Raw genomic sequence first — 21,856 nt, 5'->3', positions numbered from 1 at the left:
AAGAGGCAAGACACCGGCAATATAGAGAGGCTATGGCACATATCCCCTCCTAGATGATGATCAGTAATCATTTTCAAAATTGGAAGACAATGCGCACATACCCAATTTCAGTGCAGTAGGAGTCACCTCAATCTCACCACCAATTGGCTGAAAGGCAGCCAGCTGGGCAGCCACCTCCATCTCAAAAGGGTCTGGGCTGTGTGTGTCTGTCAAACCGCCACTGGTGCTGTCAATCTTATTGTGCAATTCTTGTTCATCATACACAGCAATCAGCTGTAAAACAAAAGATATTACAGTTGATACTTAAAATATGGCTGACACTGATTTCCAGTACAAATATTGCCTTGACGGTAGGATAAAAATATCGAACAGATTTGAAAATGACAGATGATAGAGGCACAGATTCAGGAAACTACTTAAACATGTGCTTAAATACACTAACTTCAATGGGACTTAAGCGGCGACCTGAAAAGAGATGCTTTTCTGAATCAGGACCACAATATGATGTCATCATTAGCTAGCAGCTTAGTGTAGCGGAAAATTTCTCTTCGGATTTTCATTACAAACCTCCACTTAGAGAAATCCCTATTTCAGCCATAAAAAATAACTCTTAACTGAAGCACTGCTTCCATGCTCTTCTAGGCTAACTTTCAGAGACTAAAATTAGGGGAAAAAATCCAGTTGGCCAAAATTAAACACTAAAAAAAAAAAAAAAAAAAGGATCCCAGAGTACAACGCAAGTACATATAAGTGAGGTATACATGACTTTTTATTGTTTTCGGTTTATCTTCTGGTAATTAAAAAAGGACAATAGACGAATATTGTGTTCATAAATACCTTAGGTTATTGTAAAAGACAGCATGTTCAAGAATACAAAATATCATTGAATAACCTCTTTTGTTTTTCCAGTTTTAAAATCCCAGTGTCATTTACATCAGAGAACTTTTGGGGATTAAATTTAAGGCACATGTGTCTTTTGATCCATTCTCAGAGTATCCACTGGCATCAAGGGTAGAGGATGAGACTGCAACAGTATTAACAACTTCATAATCAGTGTATTTCACTGAGGCAGTTATTTCATCCTATGCTTTAAACTGACATATGTTATCCACTGAATATCATCTGAAATGGTTTCTGCAGTTTAGGGTGTACGAATTTTTCCGTTAATACTTAGGATTTATTAAGAGATTCATTTAGTCTATGAATAAATTTGTAAAGGGCACAAATCACTTTCTAGATCATTCCAAAAACCAAGCATTAAGGTTGGGGTTATTTTTTAATTTTTATAAATATTACATGTACAGTGCGTGTGTGTGCGCGCGTGTACATAGATATACCTTGAAGATTTGTGTCAAAAAGATATACAGAGAAGTAAAATATTGAAGCAAAGAGACAAACATTTAAAGACACTCATTTGCCTAAGGGAATAAAGAAGTACACAAGATAAAGGAATGAGACACGAAATAAAGGAGGGAATAAGAGGAGAAAAAGCTGAAGTGCTTCTAAGGAAGAAACTGACATTTTTAGGTCTCCCACTCATTTATAATTTGGTTGCTAGAAATGTGTCAGTTCATGTTTACCAATACGTATTCCAACAACACACAAAAAACCCTGAATAATTAGGAAGAAAACTTGCTTTCTTTTTTAGACAAACACTGTTTTCTTTCCATAACCACGCACATATTCTTACTACACATAATTTGTTTTGTATTTAACCTAAACTTATTAGAAAATATTATTCTAGTAACAGACGACTTTTTTTGCAATGTAAATCATAGTAAAGTACAAGGAAACTCACCATCATAGTATCTGTGCACCTTACCAAATAGATAAATCCAAATGGGGGAACTAAAGCGAAACATGCACATCAAGACCAAGAGTACGGTTGCTTTTCTTGTTTGTTAAATAATTATTAACATTAATGTCATGGGAAGGCTCTGACAAAAATGTGTCACATTTTTTCATGAATGTTGTAAAGACTATCATTCAAGTTCAAGAAAATTCACGGTTGTGAATTAGCTTCCCAGAAGGCTTAGTCTTCAGCTCTTACAAGTCTCACCTTTCCCATGATAACTTTCCTTCATTCCTGAGGATTGCAGCTGTTACTGAGGGAGAAGGTGAGCAAGATAGCACAGGTCCAACTCACTGAAAGCTTTGAAGATCAACACCAGGATTTGAAACTCATTTTGGTATTTGATAGGTAAATAGTGAAGTGAATGGAGCATGAGTGTGATGTGATGATCAACAGGCACACTGTTCTGTGTTGCATCAGGTGGAGTTTCTCTGTGGTTTCATTCCCCGGTGCATGACAATAGTATAATATATTTCAATACAACAGCACACATATTACAATAGATTTTTATAATACTACTACTATGTAATGGTACAGCACTTTTCATCTGTAGATTCTGAAGCATTTTACAGGAGGTGAGTAAAGCATTATCATCCCCAGTTTACACATCCATAAAGTGAGAGACAAATTATATGAAACATTAGCTGTAATCATAATAGTATATTATTGCCATGTACTGAGAAATAAAACCACAGGTAGTGAAGAAATTCCACATGTATAACATGCAATACATCACCCGCTGACCAACACAGGGTGACAAAAACACATCACTCCCATGCTCCATTCACCTCACTGGCTACCCAACAATTATCAAATCATTTAAAGATACTAATCTTGATTGTTGAAGTTATCTACAAGCCAGGCCCTGGATGTCTTTGAAACGGCCTCTTCCCAGATACAGTCACACAGTTAGGCCTGGTCTACACTATGAGTTTGTGTCAGATTTAGCAGCGTTAACTCAAATTAACCCTGCACCCGTCCACACAACGAAGCCATTTTTTCGACATAAAGGGCTCTTAAAACCAATTTCTGTACTCCTCCCCAAAGGAGGGGATAAGTGCTGAAATCGACATAGCTGTTTCGAATTAGGGTTACTGTGGTTGCAGAAGCTGAAAGACTATGGCTTACCATGGCCTCCTGCAAGCTGAATTCTGTTGCCCGGCACTGCATGTGTGATCTCTCACACCAGAGCCGCAGGCGCTCAATATAAGATGCAAAATGTGACCTTGTACCAAAAATCACATGTGCTATGTAACGTGAATAGTGTTGTTCACCGTGAAAGAGTATAGCCATTGTTCTGTAAAATGTATCTCTTAAAATACTTCACTCCCTTTTATTTCCTCCAGCAGCTGCAAACATTTCAAGCCTCCCTCCTCCATCCCAAAGGCTATCTCAGAAAAGGCGGCAAAAAAACATGCACGAGCAATTAAATGTTCTCTGAGCTCATGCAGTCGTCCGGCACTGACAGAGCTCAGCAGAATGTGTGGAAAGACAACAGCAGAGTACAGGACAGTGGCCAATGAACGTGAGGAGAGGTGGCGGCAGGAAGATCAGGAGGCATGAGGCAACACTGGGGCTACTGCGGGATCAAACGGACATGCTCCGGCGTCTGGTGGAGGTTCATGAACGGCAGCAGGATCACAGACTGCCACTGCAGCCCCTGTTTAACCGTCTTCCCTCCTCCCCAAGTTCCACAGCCTCCTCACCCAGACGCCCAAGAACGCCAGGGGGGCTCCAGGCACCCAACCACTCCACCCCAGTGGACAGCCCAAGCAACAGAAGGCTGTCATTCAACAAGTTTTGAAGTGGCTTTTTCCTTCCCTCCTGCCCTCCTCCCACTGCCCATCAGGGCTACCACGTGAGTTATCTCCCTATTTTTATAATCAACTAATAAAGAATACATGTTTTTTAAACGATAGTGACTATTTCCTTTGCAAGCAAGCTGTGATCAAAGGAGGGAGGGCTTACAGGGAATTTAGAAGCTACCAAGGGGGCAGGTTTTCATCAAGGAGAAACAAACAGAAGTGTCACACAGTACCCTGGCCAATCATGACACTGATTTTCAAAGCTTCTCTGATGCGCAGCGCTTCCTTGCTGTGCTCTTCTAACAGTCCTGGTGTCTGGCTACGCGTATCCAGCGGCCAGGCCATTTGCCTCAACCTCCCACCCCGCCATAAACATCTCCCCCTTACTCTCACAGAGATTGTGGAGCACACAGCAAGCAGCAATAACAATGGGAATATTGGTTTCGCTGAGGTCTAAGCTAGTCAGTAAACTTCGCCAGCAACCCTTTAAACGTCCAAATGCACACTCTACCACCATTCTGCACTTGCTCAGCCTATAGTTGAACAGCTCCTTACTACTGTCCAGGGTGCCTGTGTACGGCTTCATGAGCCAGGGCATTAAGGGGTAGGCTGGGTCCCCAAGGATAACTATAGGCATTTCAACATCCACAACAGTTATTTTCTGGTCTGGGAAGTAAATCCCTTCCTGCAGCTGCTCAAACAGACCAGAGTTCCTGAAGAGGCAAGCGTCATGAACCTTTCCCGGCCATCCCACGTTGATGTTGGTGAAACATCCCTTGTGATCCACCAGTGCTTGTAGCACCATTGAAAAGTACCGCTTGCAGTTTATGTACTGGCTGCCCTTGTGGTCCGGTCCCAAGATAGGGATATGCATTCTGTCTATAGCCCCACCGCAGTTAGGGAATCCCACTGCAGCAAAGCCATCTAGTATGACGTGCACGTTTCCCAGAGTCGCTACCTTTGATAGCAGCAGCTCAACGATTGCGTTGGCTACTTGCATCACAGTAACCCCCACAGTAGATTTGCCCACTCCAATTTGATCACCGACTGACTGGTAGCTGTCTGGCGTTGCAGACTTCCACAGGGCTATTGCCACTCGCTTGTGAACTGTGAGGGCTGCTCTCATCTTGGTATTCTTGCACTTCAGGGCAGGGGAAAGCAAGTCACGAAGTTCCATGGAAGTACCCTTACGCATGCGAAAGTTTCGGAGCCACTGGGAATCATCCCAAACCTGCAACACTATGCAGTCCCACCACTCTGTGCTTGTTTCCCGGGCCCAGAATCAGCGTTCCACGGCAGGAGCCTGCCCCAATAACACCATGATCTCCAAATCTCCGGGGACCGCGGTTTTAGAAAAATCTGTGTTCATGACCTCATCACCGTGCTGCCGTCGCCTCCTCGCCTGGTTTTTCAGGTGCTGGTTCTGCATAAACTGCACGATAATGTGCAAGGTGTTTACAATGGTCATAACTGCTGCGGTGAGCTGAACGGGCTCCGTGCTTGCCATGCTATGGCATCTGCTCGGGCAATCCAAAGAAACGGGCACGAAATGATTTTCTGCTGTTGCTTTCATGGAGGGAGGGAGGGTTGACTGACAACATTTACCCATAACCACCCGTGACAAATTTTTGGCCCCAACAGGCACTGGGAGCTAAGCCCAGAATTCCAATGGGCAGCAGGGACTGCGGGAACTGTGGGATAGCTACCCACACTGCACCACTCGGAACGTTGACGCTTGCCACGGTACAGTGGACGCACACCGCCGCCGAATTAATGTGCTTCGTATGGACGCATGCACTCGACTTTATACAATCTGTTCCCAAAAATTGACTTCTGTAAAATCGGAGTACTTTCCTAGTATAGACATGGCCTTAGTCAATGGAAAAGCTGTAAGGGGGAGCCAGGTTTTAACTCACTAATCAGATGTGGAGATTACAGATGAGCAGATAATTTTGACCAAATCTATATGCAAAAGTGGACTGTAGTCCCCTACCCAGCCCAAATTAGTAAAAGTATTTTCTACTGCTGTCATTATTTGAGAAACCAGTAACAATGAAGAGTCTAGAAGTCCTCTTAGCTGTGCATCTTTTTGTCAGATTCTTGTTATATTACAGTAATTATTTATAGGCACTTGTATAACAGTCACCACCAATTAAGTTATTTGATCTAGACTTAAACTCCCACCTTTTACACCATGTAAAAGAGGTGATATTTCATGTACTGAGGATACTAATAGGTAAAAAATTTAAGATCTTCCTTCACCAATGAAACAAAAACTAATTTATTTATTAAAAACATTTATTCAGAAGAGCTACTCAGGACTCCATTTACAACAGCACCTAGCTCGTAACCATATTAACATTACAAATGCATTACTAATCAATCAAAACATTATAAATATCAACTTCAGCCTTTCAAAAAGGAATGAATACAATTAAGGATATGCAAATTAGCTATTCAAAAATAATTTTAGTAATTGACTGCTCATTTCCAGTATGGAAAATTCTTTAATTGGAGAAGACTACTATCCTCTCACATCAGGAAAGAAATGATGGTCTCCAAGCAAGATTAAAAAAAAAAAATCCTACATTAACATACATTACCAAATATCCTCATGTTTTCAATTGGTCACTCTGTCAAGTTGCTCTTTAAATAGTTCAGTATATTAAAAAAAATAAGCCATTATGTGGATCAGCATACTAATTCTTTTAAATACATCAGTGTATCAAAAGATTATTCCATCAATATGTAAAAATAATCTGCGAAATGTGATCCCATTATTCTATTGATAAAAATTGTCCACTTGGTATATTCATTAAAAAAATTCCATTTTTAAAAAGTGACTTGAGGAAAAAAATATAAAAGTATTTGTCATCACTGAGTAGCTTTAAAAGGCATTTTTGTATAATTAGGACTTCAACTCCACACATCATTGTAATTTGTTTAAATCTAGCACCTTTTAATAATCTATCAGTCACCAAGACAAATAGATTTTCGAACCTGTGGCACTTACTTGTTATTTTATACATAAAGGATTTTAAGTAAGCAAAAACCCACCATAAGGTAGCAACACTGAACAGTGATATTTTATTACCACTACAGTTGCCAGGAAGTGTGGCAAGCTTATTGTAAAGCAAATTAGTAAAGTCAAATTTTGATTTTGTAAGGGTGTCCTATGATAAAGGCGTACGATAGAGGTACTAAAACTATCAACATTTTATAATTATTCCAATTACATGATTTACAGAAAAATACAAAATTTGTGTACAAGTTTAGAGAATATATACCGAAACACAGAGCTACAAACATGCACTCAACAAATACCGATATAATCTCATGTACAAGAAGAAGGGTAAACAACAATAGAAGGAAAATAATGCTATTGAATGAGAAGGACTGAATACAAAGCAGCAAAGTGTTGCACCTAAGGGAATCAGTGGCCCACTAGGATGCAGAAAATTGATGGACTGTTTCATTTAAGAGTCATCCAAAGATAAAATGTTCCCTCATCCCTGCTCCCCATAAGAAATGGCATGTTTCCCAAGGGCTATCAGTCTTTCCAAAACTGGTTACATTCTACCCTAATAACCTTCAGCAACTGCATGTTCCCCCCACTTCCAGAGTGTGCTTGCGTATATAAACATATACATACATATACTGCTACACCTACAGTATGCAAATTCTTTAATCATATACACTGTATTTATTAGCATGCAACAATATAAAAAGTAGTAAACTACATAATATGTTCCAAAGAAAAATCTGATTAGTTACAAGTTTTAACCAAGCACAATTAAATCTAAATAATGCTGTGAAGTTTCACAATTTCACAAGGAGAGAAAAACAAATTATCACCTTTGAATGAATGGTGGAACATTGCAGACTTATTTGAAAACATTTGTCTATCTGCACCTCAACAGCAACTGGCTTTTTTATATACCCTTTTAAACAAAGACTTCATCATGACTTCTCTTTTTAAAAAAATGCTTTTGACAACTTGATTAGTGTTGTTAATCTTTTTTTTTTTTTTTTTTTTTTAATAAGAGTCTTCGTGGTACAAGAACAGGCATAAACATATGACTTCACTAATTTCAACCAACATAAGTGGAACTAAAGAGATACTTCTATTTCCTCTCCAACCCAAAACATTCTTCATATACATAGCGCCACTCTGGTGTAAACCTCAAAGGAAAATAATAAAACTTGCACGCAATTAAATTCATCAGCTTTCAAGTACTGACAGGTTAAAAATCATTTAAAAAGTAAATGTTTTTACCTATGTTAATAGCACATTAGAAGATTAAAAAGGAAGGATTTTTTAAGAAGCAGGGGAATACTTTTCAAAGACACAAATAGGAGTTAGGTGCCCAACTTCCACTAACTTTCATTTGGAGATCAGTGACTAACTGTCCTTTGTGCCTTTGATGATAACCTGATCTCCCTCCAATTAGTTTTCACCAGTCATATTTGGTTGGAGTTTTTTAAATGCCCTTCACTCAGTTTGGACTATGAATGCATACTAGAGAGGGTCCTGCTTTGTTTACGATCAGTTTTGTTTCAGTTCTGATGATACATGCTTGTGACTGCAAACACTGCAGGGAAAAAAGTTTTTAAAAAAACCTTCATTTTTAAACAAAGTATAAATGTTCAAGTCCTGAAGGAGCACTGTCAAGCAGGAACACTATTTCTCAACATCTTACGCCTGATAATAAACACATTTCCTAATTCACCAAAGAATTTTCAATCAAGAATCACTCATGTTTCAACAAAAAATCGTGGGTACATAGTAAATGAATGGTTCAATGGGCTTGCCATTGAACTCTGTGACCTACACAGAAATGATGGAAGTAAAAGCTGAGGTTCAGTACAGTCTCATACAACTTTGTCACTTTCCTATTTCACAAAAATAAATGAAGGTTACTTAACTGTAACCGGACTTTTTCAAGATGATGCTCTGCATATTACTACTTGTGAGATCAGGGCACCTGCACTGTGAGCTTCCGAACATTCTGAAACGCAGTGTCCATTGGAGCCACTTGCCCCTCCCTCCCCCTTACATCACGAAGTATTCCAAGGATATAACGGGGTGGGGGGGGAGGGGGAGAGTAGGGGGAAGGGTCTGAAGCCCAAGCCCTGCAGCGGGAGGGTGGGCATCCAGTGGCTCAGTGGCTGACTGCTCTGTGGCCCTCACTGCCCATGGTGCCTCGGAGCTCCAGGACCCACCACTGCCCGCAGCAGCTGAGAGCTCCAGACCTCCCCCACCACCCTTGGCAGCTGACGGCTGTGGGGTCCCTCCCGCCGCGGCTCAGAGCTCCTGGTTCCCCCCGCCGCCCGCAGCAGCTTGGAGCTCTGGGGCCCTCCAACTGATAGTTCTTCCCCTGTGCTGAAGCAGAAAATGTCATGGAGGTCTCTGAAAGTAACAGATTCTGTGACCTCCGTGACGCAATCTTCTCCTTAGACATCATTAAAGATTGGTGATTCTGTCATTCAATATCCTGAGTAAGAGATTAACTTCCATAAATTTTTGCTTTCCAAACTGCTGGGTCTCCTGCCTTTGAAATGATCATGGAGGCTTATTTCAGGGGCAGGAGACCCAACAGACTACATTTGGCATCTCAATTCCAGATTTCTGGGGTTCTTGATTCTGAGTGTTATTCTGAGGTCTAAAAGAGTTCATTAAAAAGGAGGTGTCTTTGATCAGTCAAACGTATACTGTGAGTTGAAACAGATTCTTCATCTATGCAGCATCTGAGTGAGTGGATCTGATAAGGTCCTCCTTGACTGTTCTAGATTATTATACTTCGGATAGTTTAAAAAAACGAACAAACAAACAAACAAACCCACTCAAAAGCGACCAAAAAACCTACCTTTTTGGATTTCTGCCAAGAGACATTTAGTTATTTTTCTGTTACAACCACTGGTGTAGACAGACAATCTTTCCTCATTTTGAAATAACCTTATCTATGACAGAGTTTCTCAGTATATACCTAAAGCTGCTTGGGGTAGTACTTTGCTGTGAGAACTGCAGAAATGTGGACTAAACTTGGCATTGTTATTCTTGGGATGTATTGCAAATACTGAAGAATAGGTTCATTTGTCTCATCCTCAGGGTGTCGTCCCCTTCTAGCATAAACTCTGGTATTGTAATTTTATTGCTTATATAACTAATAGTCTTCCATTTAAACAGTGGTCAGATTGTTCTCTGTACTATATTTCTATAAAGCCATTCTTGACTTTTTAAGAGCGAAATTGCAATACAAGTTGCATTCTTACTAAACAGGTGATCCTGCCTGCATCTCCTTCCTAACTATATAAGATACCTGGTACCTCCATCTCTTTCAGACCACTACAACGTCTGTTTGTCCCTTAGCCTCATTTACATTTAAGGAGGCAGGTGTCATATTTTTCATAGTCAGAGAACTTTGTTATAATTAAGGATACGATTATGTCACTGAGGTCATGGAAGTCATGGATTCTGTGACATATGTGATATTTTCTGCTTCAGCCCTGGTGCAGCAGGGGGACCTGGAGCTGTCAGCCACCACAGATAGTAGTAGGCCTCAGAGCTCCAAGGCAGCGCAGGTGGCAGAGGCCATGGAGCCGTCAGCCACCGCGGTCGGCAGGGATGCTGGAGGTCTGAGGCACCGCAAGGACCCTGGAGCAGTCAGCCGCTGCAGATCGTGGAGGCCTGACTTCTGAGACCCTGGAGCTGTGGCAGGGGTGCCAGAGCTCTGAGCTGCTGGGGCTGCAACGGGTGCTAGATGCCTCCCTCCCCCACAACAAGGCTCGGGCTCTTTCTCCTCACCACTCCACCCTCTCCCCACCCCCGGCAGGCCTCCAGCTTCATCAGCCCCCCCGTCAAACCCGTCCCCCCATTATTTTTAGTAAAATTTACAGACAGATCACGGGCTTCCATGAATTTTTGTTTATTGTCCGTGACCTGTCCACGACTTTTACTGAAAATAACGATGGCAAAATCTTAACCTGATCAGTGAGGATACTGAATTTATTAATAAGAAATTTCTCGACTCAGCTGGCTAAAACGAACCCCTTTGGTAGTCTGTGTAGTGCATTCCTTCACAATTTACACAGATTTGGATTTTATGAAGAGGAGAAAGCCTTGCTGGTTAGATAAATAGCACTTAGCTCCAGTACTTTTACAGGGCAGCCACATCTCCTACCAAGATCACAAAACTGGGAATGGATGGAGAAGAACCCTTTCTACCTTCTAGAACTACTAGTGCAGATGGCAGGAAGATGAAAAGGAAACTCCCTAGAGGACATGTTCTTCCCCATCTTATGAAATAATGCATCTGGGAAGTACTGAGACATTGTGGCTCAGGTGTGCCTAGTGTCAAGAAAAGGTGATAGAGTCATAAATGGCTCTGCTGAGACCTTAGACACAGCCTGAAAGTCAAGCTAACATGTAACTGCACCAGTAAGAAATCTGTCCACTGCAAGAAAGTTTGCAGATCTAGAATATATCATGGCTTCAGTGACCACACATCATTTTTATTTAATTTTCAACTTTCCTGGATTTTTAATGTCTTTCTTCAGAGTGAAGGTATTTTTCCCTAAGTTATTGACATGTATTTGAATGTTAAATCTTATTTAATGATGTTTTGTTTTGGAATTTCTTTAGCTTTTTGTGAAAGCTGCCTAGGAAAAATACAAAAATGCATGCCATATGGAAGCACTCAGTCACATCCAAATATGTAAACAGATTTACACCCTCCTTTAGGTGAAAGCCATGTTAATCATCATAATTTCTTTGCCTTCTTGTTACAGCTGCACCAAAGTATTTTCCAAGGGGCACCTCAAAATTTCTTAAATTCTGAATTCCATGCAGAACCTCTGTATCTGACTCTAAAGGCCTCAAGAGTTCTGTAGCGATTAGGATGCTCCATGTAGTGAATTTATGGTTTCCAATGCCTGCTATACCTTTGTGAGGCTTAGCAGTTCTGCTGAAGTCTGATATGCATTTGTTTGGCCAAGTTGCCAATCCATCAGATCTTTGCAAGTTTGAACATAACGTAAGAATGGCCACACTGGGTCAGACAAATGGTCTACCTAATCCAGCATCCTGTCTTTCAACAGTGGCCAATACCAGATACTTCAGAGGAAGTGAAGAGAACAGAGAGATTTATTGAGTGATCCATCACCTGTCATCCAGTTCTAGCTTCTGGCGCTCAGAAGTTCAGGAACACAGGACTGCATCCCTGATCATTTTGACAAATAGATAAGTTAATGGAGGATAGCTCCATCAATGGCTAATTCTATTTTTTACCCAGTTATACTTTTGGCCTTCATTACATCCTCTGGCAACAGGTTCCGCAGGTTGACTGTGCATTGTGTGAAGGACTTCTTTATGTTTGTTTTAAACCTATTAATTTCATTTAGTGATTCCTGATTCAGGTGTTATTTGAAGGGGTGAATAACACCTCCTTATTCATTTTTTCCATACCATTCATGATTTTCAAGATTTCTCCCATATCCTTTTTTTGTCGTCTCTTGTCCAAGCTGGACAGTCCCAGTTTTTTTAAATCTCTCCTCACGTGGAAGCTGTTCCATACCTCTAATTATTTTTGTTCGCCTTCTCTGTACTTTTTCCAGTTCTAATATATCTTTTTTGAGATGGGACAACCAGAACTGCAACACAGTATTCAAGATTTAAACTCAGTACCAATGTGGATACAAGAACAAACGGATATAAATCAGCCATCAGGAAGTTTAGACTTGAAATTAGACGAAGGTTTCTAACCATCAGAGGAGTGAAGGTTCAGCTGATCGCCATATTTGGGGTCAGGAAGGAATTTTCCTCCAGGGTAGATTGGCAGAGACCCTGGGGGTTTTTCCGCCTTCCTCTGCAGCGTGGGGCACGGGTCACTTGCTGGAGGATTCTCTGCACCTTGAAGTCTTTAAAACATGATTTGAGGACTTCAATAGCTCAGACATAGGTGAGAGGTTTATTAAAGGAGTGGGTGGGTGAGATTCTGTGGCCTGCTTTGTGCAGGAGGTCAGACTAGATGATCATAATGGTCCCTTCTGACCTTAAAGTCTATGAGTCTATGTGGGCATACCATGAATGTATACAGTGGCATTATGATATTTTCTGTCTTATCACTTTCCTAATGGTTCTCAACATTCTGCTAGCTTTTTTGACTGTCGCTACACATTGAGCAGATGTTTTCAGAGAACTATCCACAATGACTTGAAGATCCCTTTCTCGAATAGTAACAGCTAATTTAGACCCCATCATTTTGTATATATAGTGTGGATTATTTTTTCCACTTTGCATTCACCAAAACTGAATTTCATCTGTCATTTTGTTGCCCAGTCACCCAGTTTTGTGAAATTCCTTTACGACTCTTTGCTGTCTGCTTTGGATTTAAAATATCTTGACTAATTTTGTATCATCAGCAAACTTTGCCACCTCACTGTTTACCCCTCTTTCCAGATCATTTATGAATATGTTGAACAGCACCGGTCCCAGTACAAATCCTTGGGAGGACCCCCCCCCCCCACACACACACACACACACCTACCTCTACACTGTGAAAATGGCTACACTTTGTTTCCTATATTTCAGTCAGTCACTGATCCATGAGAGGACCTTCTCTCTTATCCCACGACTGCCTACTTTGCTTAAGAGCCTTTGGTGAGGAATCTTGTCAATGGCTTTCTGAAAGTCGAATTACAGTATATCCACTGGGTCACCGTTGTCCTCATGTTTGTTGACATTCTGGTTACATACAGATCTGTGAATCATTGGTGGGCTTCATGTATTGACAGTGAACTCGGACATTTATAATTCACCCCATTAACTTCCTAAATACATTCCACCTTTTTTTTGAAAATGGCAAAGACAGTGTGTTGCGGAATCTTCAAATCTTCTCAACAAACCAAATTAAAAAGTGTGTCACAATGTGATAAAATGTTAATTTGCAAAACAGACAAAATACTCAATGTTTCTAATCCTCATCTCTCAAATCATCTGAGACACTGCCTTTCAAAACTGGCCAAAGTTGGCACCTTCTGACCCATCGTATTTATGTGCCAGGTGTGCATATCTAACTGATTGATGAGACTGCATTTATTCATTTCAGTCCAATTTTGGCTTTGGTTAGCATGGTTGACAGTAGATTAAGTAGTTAAAACTGAGATTTGGGGCAAAATTTAGCTGATGAACTCTTCAGCTGTGACTGAGTTATAATTTTCTTAAACCACTTAGCAAGTATTTTAATACAGTTACGCAGATCTATAGTAACAATATAGCCATTCCTTTAAGGCTGACTGTAGGCTGCTTTCCTGACATATATAAATGCTCATGCTAAAATGTCAAGGATTTATAATTATGATGGCAGATGCATAAAATACATAAAGCAAGACTTATTAGTGTTGATTGAAGTAAATATCCCAAAGAACCTTTCTCCTTTTTTGTGTAAGAAAATTCACATTCAGTATTATTTGTAGGCTGTCATACTCATTATGTTTTCATGTGATACTGCTTCTGAGTTTTGCTCGATAAGAAATGCCCTTTGTTTTCATTTTTCATCTGTCCCAGTAAAAACAAAACAGAGGAAACACTATTAAATTCAAGATGGATTGTTTGCTTTCTGATTTACCTTCAAACTGATTACTGTCACCTATAAGGACTTTATAGAAGACTGGCTGGTTTTGGAGAACACCTTTTAAAGTCACACTGAGATACACCATAAAAATCAGACTGTAAGGACTATATTAGCTATAATACGTATGATTGTCAAATGGTTGCCATAAACATGCAATTTTTATTGCATTATGATGTCTGAGATACATCACTATATCTTTATTAGGATTGCCAACTCTCCAGGATTGTCCTGGAGTCTTCAAGATTTAAAGATTAATCTTTAATTAAAAATTATGTCATGTGATTAAACCTCCAGGAATACGTCCAACCAAAATTGGTAACCATGAAAACATAGAAAAGTACAGAGATATCCTCAAACGCTGTGGTCTGGGTTAACTGTTGGCAAATATTAACTTCTTAAAAGTAGGTCACCGTAGAGCCTTATTAATCTCACAGAATTGTTCTGATGCTAAATTAAATGCAAGTCCAGTGTCAGGAGATCCTCCAAAGGAATGCACTAAAGAATTTCAAAAGTAGTAGAAACACAAAAGTGCACATTCTAAACGAAGTGGACTGAAAGGTATTTGGAGAGAGCATAATTCCATTTAATACATATGAGAGAGAGAGAATATGAACTGTATGTACCTTTTACAGTATGTGTTCTAATTTTTCAAACCACAGCAAGCTAAGTGTAAGCACCTGGTTGTAAATCTGCATAACAAATCCAAATTTGGCCTTATGTACAGTGCTAGTTATTTTTCTGTAACTGAAATACCTGTTTGTTCTGTTTTTCATCAACATATGACCCTCTCTCCATTATGGACACAAAATTAAAGAAAGCATAGCCTTGGAAATAAGGATTGTTCCAACTAAGACACGTGAGAATTTTTCATTAGTATACATTAAGAGCGATAATAGAAGGACACTATATAATTTTTCAGTTAGTATAAACTTCAGTTATTTGCCTCCTCCAAGCCTCTGCAGGTTTTGCACAGCTATTTACTTGGCCTTCCTAGTTAATAAAATATTTATTACATAAAACAGCAAAAAATTGCCATGCTTCTCTGTAAACTAATCAATTAAGCTTTTATAATTTTACTGTTTTATTTTCTTTACAGATTTCAATCCCATTTTTGTAAAAATCATCAAATGATTTTGCTGGTTATCTTCATAAAACCAGAGCAAAAATCTCTTTAAATAGAAGCTAGATGCTATTAAAATAAAGAGGGACGGAAGTGGCCTGGGGGAACTTCTAACAGTCTATTCTCCCCCCACACACATATATGAATCTTCAAGTATACACCAGGTGTGACAATATGGTCTGTCCTTAAGCCACATTTGTCATCCTTGGTATGTAAGATTGAAATAACATCTATCAACCTTGAAAATAAAATTAAGATTTTGGTGGCGGTGTTTTTTTGTCAGCTGGTGCCAGGGTTTAGTGAGGAGAGGAAATGGAGATAAGGAAGCTTGAGGGACAGAAGGAAAAGGAAAAGAAATGCAAAGAATACTTAAACTGGCCAAGCCTAGGAGAAAATATAAAATCATCTGTAAAGCACAACACACATGACAACTTTCATTAGTACATGCAGACGTGATAAATCTTGGGATGCTGCCAACACATCACAGAGCTCCAACACTATCCCTGTCCATGCAGAGAAACATTTGTTATTTACAGCGGCCACAACTATTAGTCTTACTGATGTTTGGTTTAGCAAGTCATAGAATCATAGAATATCAGGGTTGGAAGGGACCTCAGGAGGTCATCTAGTCCAATCCCCTGCTCAAAGCAGGACCAATCCCCATTTTTTGCCCCAGATCCCTAAATGGCCCCCTCAAGGATTGAACTCACAACCCTGGGTTTAGCAAGCTAATGCTCAAACCCTTGAGCTATCCTTCCCCCCGACCTCCAAAGTCTGTACCATTTGCCCAGCCTCCGACAGTTTATACAGAACTGAGACTCATTATGATGTGGACAAGGCTGTATCCAATAGTAAGATGATGCTAGGAATCTTTGAGGGCCCTCCAACACCAGAAGATATTCTGGGGGGCTCCTGGTCTATTATAAAAACTATAAACACTTTGGAAACAAGAAAAACACTTCCTCTTGTCTTATGTGCACTGTGAGTGACCTAGTCTCATACCAGGAATAACCCTAAAGTCTTATCCCTTATGAGTGCACTAAAAGTGACCTTGTCTCAGGCAGCTATGACCCTAAAGAAACCATCTAATAATTCCTTGAATACATTCTTCATGAAAGATAAAAGTCATAAGAGGAAAAGAGTGAACAGGAATTGCACAGAAATCTTCAGATCTGGTTTAAATAATTGGCCTGTTCATAAGGTTCATATTACCACATAAATTAGTAATTGACTGCATATTCAATTACAGACCCACACAGCTGACCTGTGTTTATATATAATCTATTTTCTTTCTAAATGCAAAGATTTAAAAAAAAAAAAAAAAGATATCCATATGTCTAGAATGGGCAAAAAAGAAAATTTCTGTCAAGCTATGCTCCTCTTAGGAGAAGATCAATAAAATGCAAAATCATGTGACATTTAGAAACTTTATTTAGAAGAATTGTGATCCTAAACACTATATTTTTAGAAATATTAATTCTCAAACAAACTATCAAAAGGAGGGACTTGAAAAACTATTCTGACTCAACATCTTAATGCAGCATTACTGTGAAAACAATGAAACTAAAAGTAACATTTCCAGAGATAAAGTCACAGCTCTAGCAATAACCAAAAAAAAAAACAAAAAAAAACCAAAACAAAACAAAACAAAAAATACCCACCACAACCCTTCAGTGACAATTACTCACTTCAGCAATCAATTCGTAGCAGACATCCTACTGCTGCTTTGCTTATTATTGTCCTTAAAAGAATGGTCTACATGCTGCAAATTTCAGTCAGTTTTCTTCCCTGGCATTAGCTTCCTACAGTATAATTTCATAGTTAAATTTCACAATTTCTTAGTAAACAACTAGAAAGTCGACATCACATCCAAAACTCATAACAATATTAAATACGATATTTTAAACTGATGTAAATCACCGTGAATTCAGAATACTACTGCTGATGGAGTACTCTATGTAAAGTTAGAGAGAGGTGTGCGTGTGCATACATATTGTATGTGCATATGCATACATACATGCTGTTAGATATTTGTGAATGAGCAGGGCTTCGAGAATGCACCACTTCCTCTGTTTACTGCAAGTGATATAGCACTTGCATTTCATATTCAGAGCATGCACATCTCCTTTCCAAACAGAATACGTATGATGAATAATGAATATTCAGAAGACAGCAGTATTAGGAATACCTTTAGCCCAAATGAAATGCAGCATTCAAAACATAACACTATAGAATTTCTTTCTTAAATTGTGCTGTAATTGCCCTTCTCCCCTAGATTCTTAATTGCTCCTAAATGCCAGGCTGTTTCACAGTACCTTTACTTCAAGTGTTTTGTTGAATTCTTCAGACTTGTACCCCTTTTTTCTTTGACTTAGTTATAAAAAGTAGGGCATTGTAATACTGTATATCTCCAGTATGAACAATGGTTTAAACTATTCTTACTGTAAATCTACATAAAAAAGTTAGAGAACATCTTCCTCAGTTAAAACTAGGAAGGCAACAAAACAAAGGGAAACAATCCTGTTGGATTCACACTTTTACCAATGAACTCAACATACGGAACATCTGCTAATTAAATCAAGCTAAAATGCCTAATATTTAGGCAAGAACATTGTTCAAAAGTACACTTGGCAAAAAACTGTAATCCAAATTCCAGATTATTATTTGATAAAATATCAGTCTCACTGATCAGTAAGACCTCATATCATTGTAACACTTTTGCATGTTTAGGAAATAGTTTACTTTTCATCAAATTAGCTCAAATTCTCTGCAAAACAAGGACACACCTTGGGAACAATCGCATTTCACTGGTCAGTGCACACATAATAAATTTAAAATGGAGTTTTCTTCAAAGGATAATTGCTGGCGATTTGTTTTAAGAACTTATTCATAAAACATGGACAGAACTTTTAGCACTCCCATGCACAAAAACGAATTATGAACTAGACTCCAATATTCTATGGTTCCAAAGTTAAGCAAACTCTACCATGTTCCTCGAGGGCGATAAACATTTTTGGCCAAAGAAGAATTTTCCGGTTCCTGAAATTGTATGTATTTGATAATATTTTAAATTGTCACTTTTCAGAGTAACAGCCGTGTTAGTCTGTATTCGCAAAAAGAAAAGGAGTACTTGTGGCACCTTAGAGACTAACCAATTTATTTGAGCATGAGCTTTCGTGAGCTACAGCTCACTTCAGCTCATGCTCAAATAAATTGGTTAGTCTCTAAGGTGCCACAAGTACTCCTTTTCTTTTTGTAAATTGTCACTATAAACTTAAGAGTAGTGCTCCCACTTTCTAGTCTGTCTATATTCTTCATGTTGAGAAGCATTTACGCATGTAAATAGCTCTACTGTAAACCATTCAAGTCAACGGGTCTTCTCATGTAAGTGCCACTCAAGGTGAGTAGTGGTTGCACAATCAGATCCCTAATTACTTCAACATGTTACAAAATCTATTTCATTTAAGACAACAGATATCATACTCCCCAAAATAAATATTAATAATAGACAAGACAAGAGATTTCAGTGGTTGCAGATGTATTCATTATAGTTAAACTTGCGAGTGTTTCATGGAGGTCATGGAAGTCACAGATTCCGTGACTTTCCGAGACCTCTGTGACTTCCACAGCTGCAGCAGCTGACCCCAGGGCTGCCTGAGCAGCTGGGGGCGGCCCTGGGGCCAGCTGCTGCTCTGGCAGCTCTGGGGCCAGCTGTACCAGCCACTGCTCGGGATGCCCCAGGCAACTGATCCTGGGTGCTGCCCCAGGCCACCCCCCACCGCCCAGAGCAGCAGCGTCTGCCTCCCCCAGCACCTAAGATTTAGTTAGGGGTATTTTTAGTAAAAGTCATGGACAGGTCACTGGCCATGACTTTTTGTTTATTGCCCGTGACCTCTCCATGACTTTTACTAAAAATACTTGTGACTAAATCGTAGCCTTAATTATAGTACAAGAGGGCACCAATAAAAACTGATCTGCTACTTCACAGTGCATTGTACTAAATTACCTCCTATTCTAAGTATAGGAAGTTACTGGAGATACCTAGAGTGGTACGTTCACCTACTATAGTTCTGTCAGCAATACAACACTTCTAGTGGATCGAAATATTACAGTGGTAGAGATTCAGCAATAAAACTAATGACGTTTTTAAAGGATAAAAGAACATATCTTAAAAATGATATTCCAGCACATTATGTAGAAAGGCTTCAAATTATGAAATATAGTCTATGGTTAACAAAATAGTGTATTAAGGGCACGTCTACAATACAAACTTTGGACGACACAAGTTACATCAGCATAAAGTCACCACAGTTAGGCTCATGCATATGCATACTTGGTGTCTTGCATCAGCAATGCGCATATTCATCAGGAACGCTTGTTCCCATGCACAGTATGATGCACCATGGTAGGTATCCCAGTGTGCAACTCATCACCATCCAGGCACAGTGTCTTTTTTGGAAATTTTGGCAAGGCATGGTGGGGCAGAAACAAGTCACACAGAGGTGACTGGGAACAAGGGCTCAAATTCCCATCATGCAACTTTCTCCACCCCACAATGCCATCTCTATAATTTGTGTGCCTATTTGGAAAATCCCATGAACCTGCACAGAACTTGTCACTATTTGCCATCTGTGACAGAAGCATGGACCCTGCACAATTCTGCACTGTCATCAGAAGTATTGAAAGCACAGGACATATGATACTCCAGTATTTGCAGAGCCACAAGAAGAGCTGCGGGGAAAATCATGATTTTGTAGAGGACAGATTGCCATGGGACACAGTGAAAACCAATTCAAAGTTGTTGTTGTCGTTTATGAAGCAGCTGCAACTGATGAAGCGCCTCTCCTGGGACTGAGAAATGAGCACTGACTGTTAAGATTTCATCATAATGCAGGTTCGGGATGATGACCAGTACCTGCAGAACTTTCGGATGTGCTAGGTCACATTCCTGGATCAGTGTGACGAGTTCACTCCAGCCCTCCACTGCGTGGACACCAAAATGAGGACTGCTCTGACAGCAGAGAAGCGAGTGGCGATCGTATTGTGGAAACTTGCAAAGCCAGATTGCTACCGGTCAGAAAGAAATCATTCTGGAGCTTGAAATTCCACAGTGAGAGCCACTGTCGTACAAGTGTGCAGGGCCTTCAATCGTCTCCTGAAGCACAGGACTGTGGGTCTGTCTACACTACGAAATTAGGTCGAATTTATAGAAGTCGGTTTTTTAGAAATCGGTTTTATATATTCGAGTGTGTGTGTCCCCACAGAAAATGCTCTAAGTGCATTAACTCGGCGGAGTGCTTCCACAGTACCGAGGTAAGCGTCGACTTCCGGAGCGTTGCACTGTGGGTAGCTATCCCACAGTTCCCGCAGTCTCCGCTGCCCATTGGAATTCTGGGTTGAGATCCCAATGCCTGATGAGGCTAAAACATTGTCACGGGTGGTTCTGGGTACATATCGTCAGGCCCCCTTTCCCTCCCTCCCTCCGTGAAAGCAGCAGCAGACAATCATTTCGCGCCTTTTTTCTTGAGTTACCTGTGCAGACGCCATACCACGGCAAGCATGGAGCCCGCTCAGGTAACCGTCACCGTATGTCTCCTGGGTGCTGGCAGACGTGGTACTGCATTGCTACACAGCAGCATCAACCCATTGCCTTGTGGCAGCAGACGGTACAGTAGGACTGGTAGCCGTCATCGTCATGTCCGAGGTGCTCCTGGCCACGTCGGCCAGGAGCGCCTGGGTAGACATGGGCGCAGGGACTAAATTCGGAGTGACTTGACCAGGTCATTCTCTTTAGTCCTGCAGTCAGTCCTATTGAACCATCTTATGGTGAGCAGGCAGGCGATAGGGATTGCTAGCAGTCCTACTGTACCATCTTCTGCCAGGCAGGCAAGAGATGAGGATGGCTAGCAGTCCTACTGCACCATCTTCTGCCGAGCAGCCATGAGATGTGGATGGCATGCAGTCCGTCTGCATCGTCTGCTGCCAGCCAAAGATGTAAAAGATAGATGGAGTGGATCAAAACAAGAAATAGACCAGATTTGTTTTGTACTCATTTGCTTCCCTCCCCTCCCCAGTCTAGGGGACTCATTGCTCTAGGTCACACTGCAGTCACTCACAGAGAAGGTGCAGCGAGGTAAATCTAGCCATGTATCAATCAGAGGCCAGACCAACCTGCTTGTTCCAATAAGAACAATTACTTAGGTGCACCATTTCTTATTGCAACCCTCCGTGAAGTCCGGCCTGAAATACTCATTGATGTAAAGCCACCCCTTTGTAGATTTTTATTCCCTGTAAGCCAACCCTGTAAGCCATGTCGTCAGTCGCCCCTCCCTCCGTCAGAGCAACGGCAGACAATTGTTCCGCGCCTTTTTTCTGAGCGGACGCCATACCAAGGCAAGCATGGAGGCCGCTCAGCGCACTTTGACAATTAGGAGCACATTAAACACCA

General features: G+C 40.5%; 1 protein-coding gene across 4 annotated transcripts in view; it reads right to left on the bottom strand.

Annotated features, from left to right (window-relative positions):
• PARD3B (par-3 family cell polarity regulator beta) overlaps positions 1–21,856 on the bottom strand; it is a 616,262-nt gene that overhangs the window by 398,268 nt on the left and 196,138 nt on the right. For 3 of the 4 annotated variants that reach the window (XM_037913130.2, XM_037913131.2, XM_037913132.2), the window contains one exon: positions 102–273. The exons of the other annotated variant lie outside the window; for it this stretch is intronic. In XM_037913130.2, the coding sequence (XP_037769058.1) occupies positions 102–273 (172 nt within the window). The remainder of the gene's footprint in view (positions 1–101; positions 274–21,856) is intronic. 4 annotated transcript variants of the gene reach the window in all.

This window comes from Chelonia mydas, chromosome 11, assembly GCF_015237465.2.
Source record: "Chelonia mydas isolate rCheMyd1 chromosome 11, rCheMyd1.pri.v2, whole genome shotgun sequence".
NCBI classification, from domain to species: domain Eukaryota; kingdom Metazoa; phylum Chordata; order Testudines; family Cheloniidae; genus Chelonia; species Chelonia mydas.
This window is presented reverse-complemented; position numbering and strand designations above follow the sequence as displayed.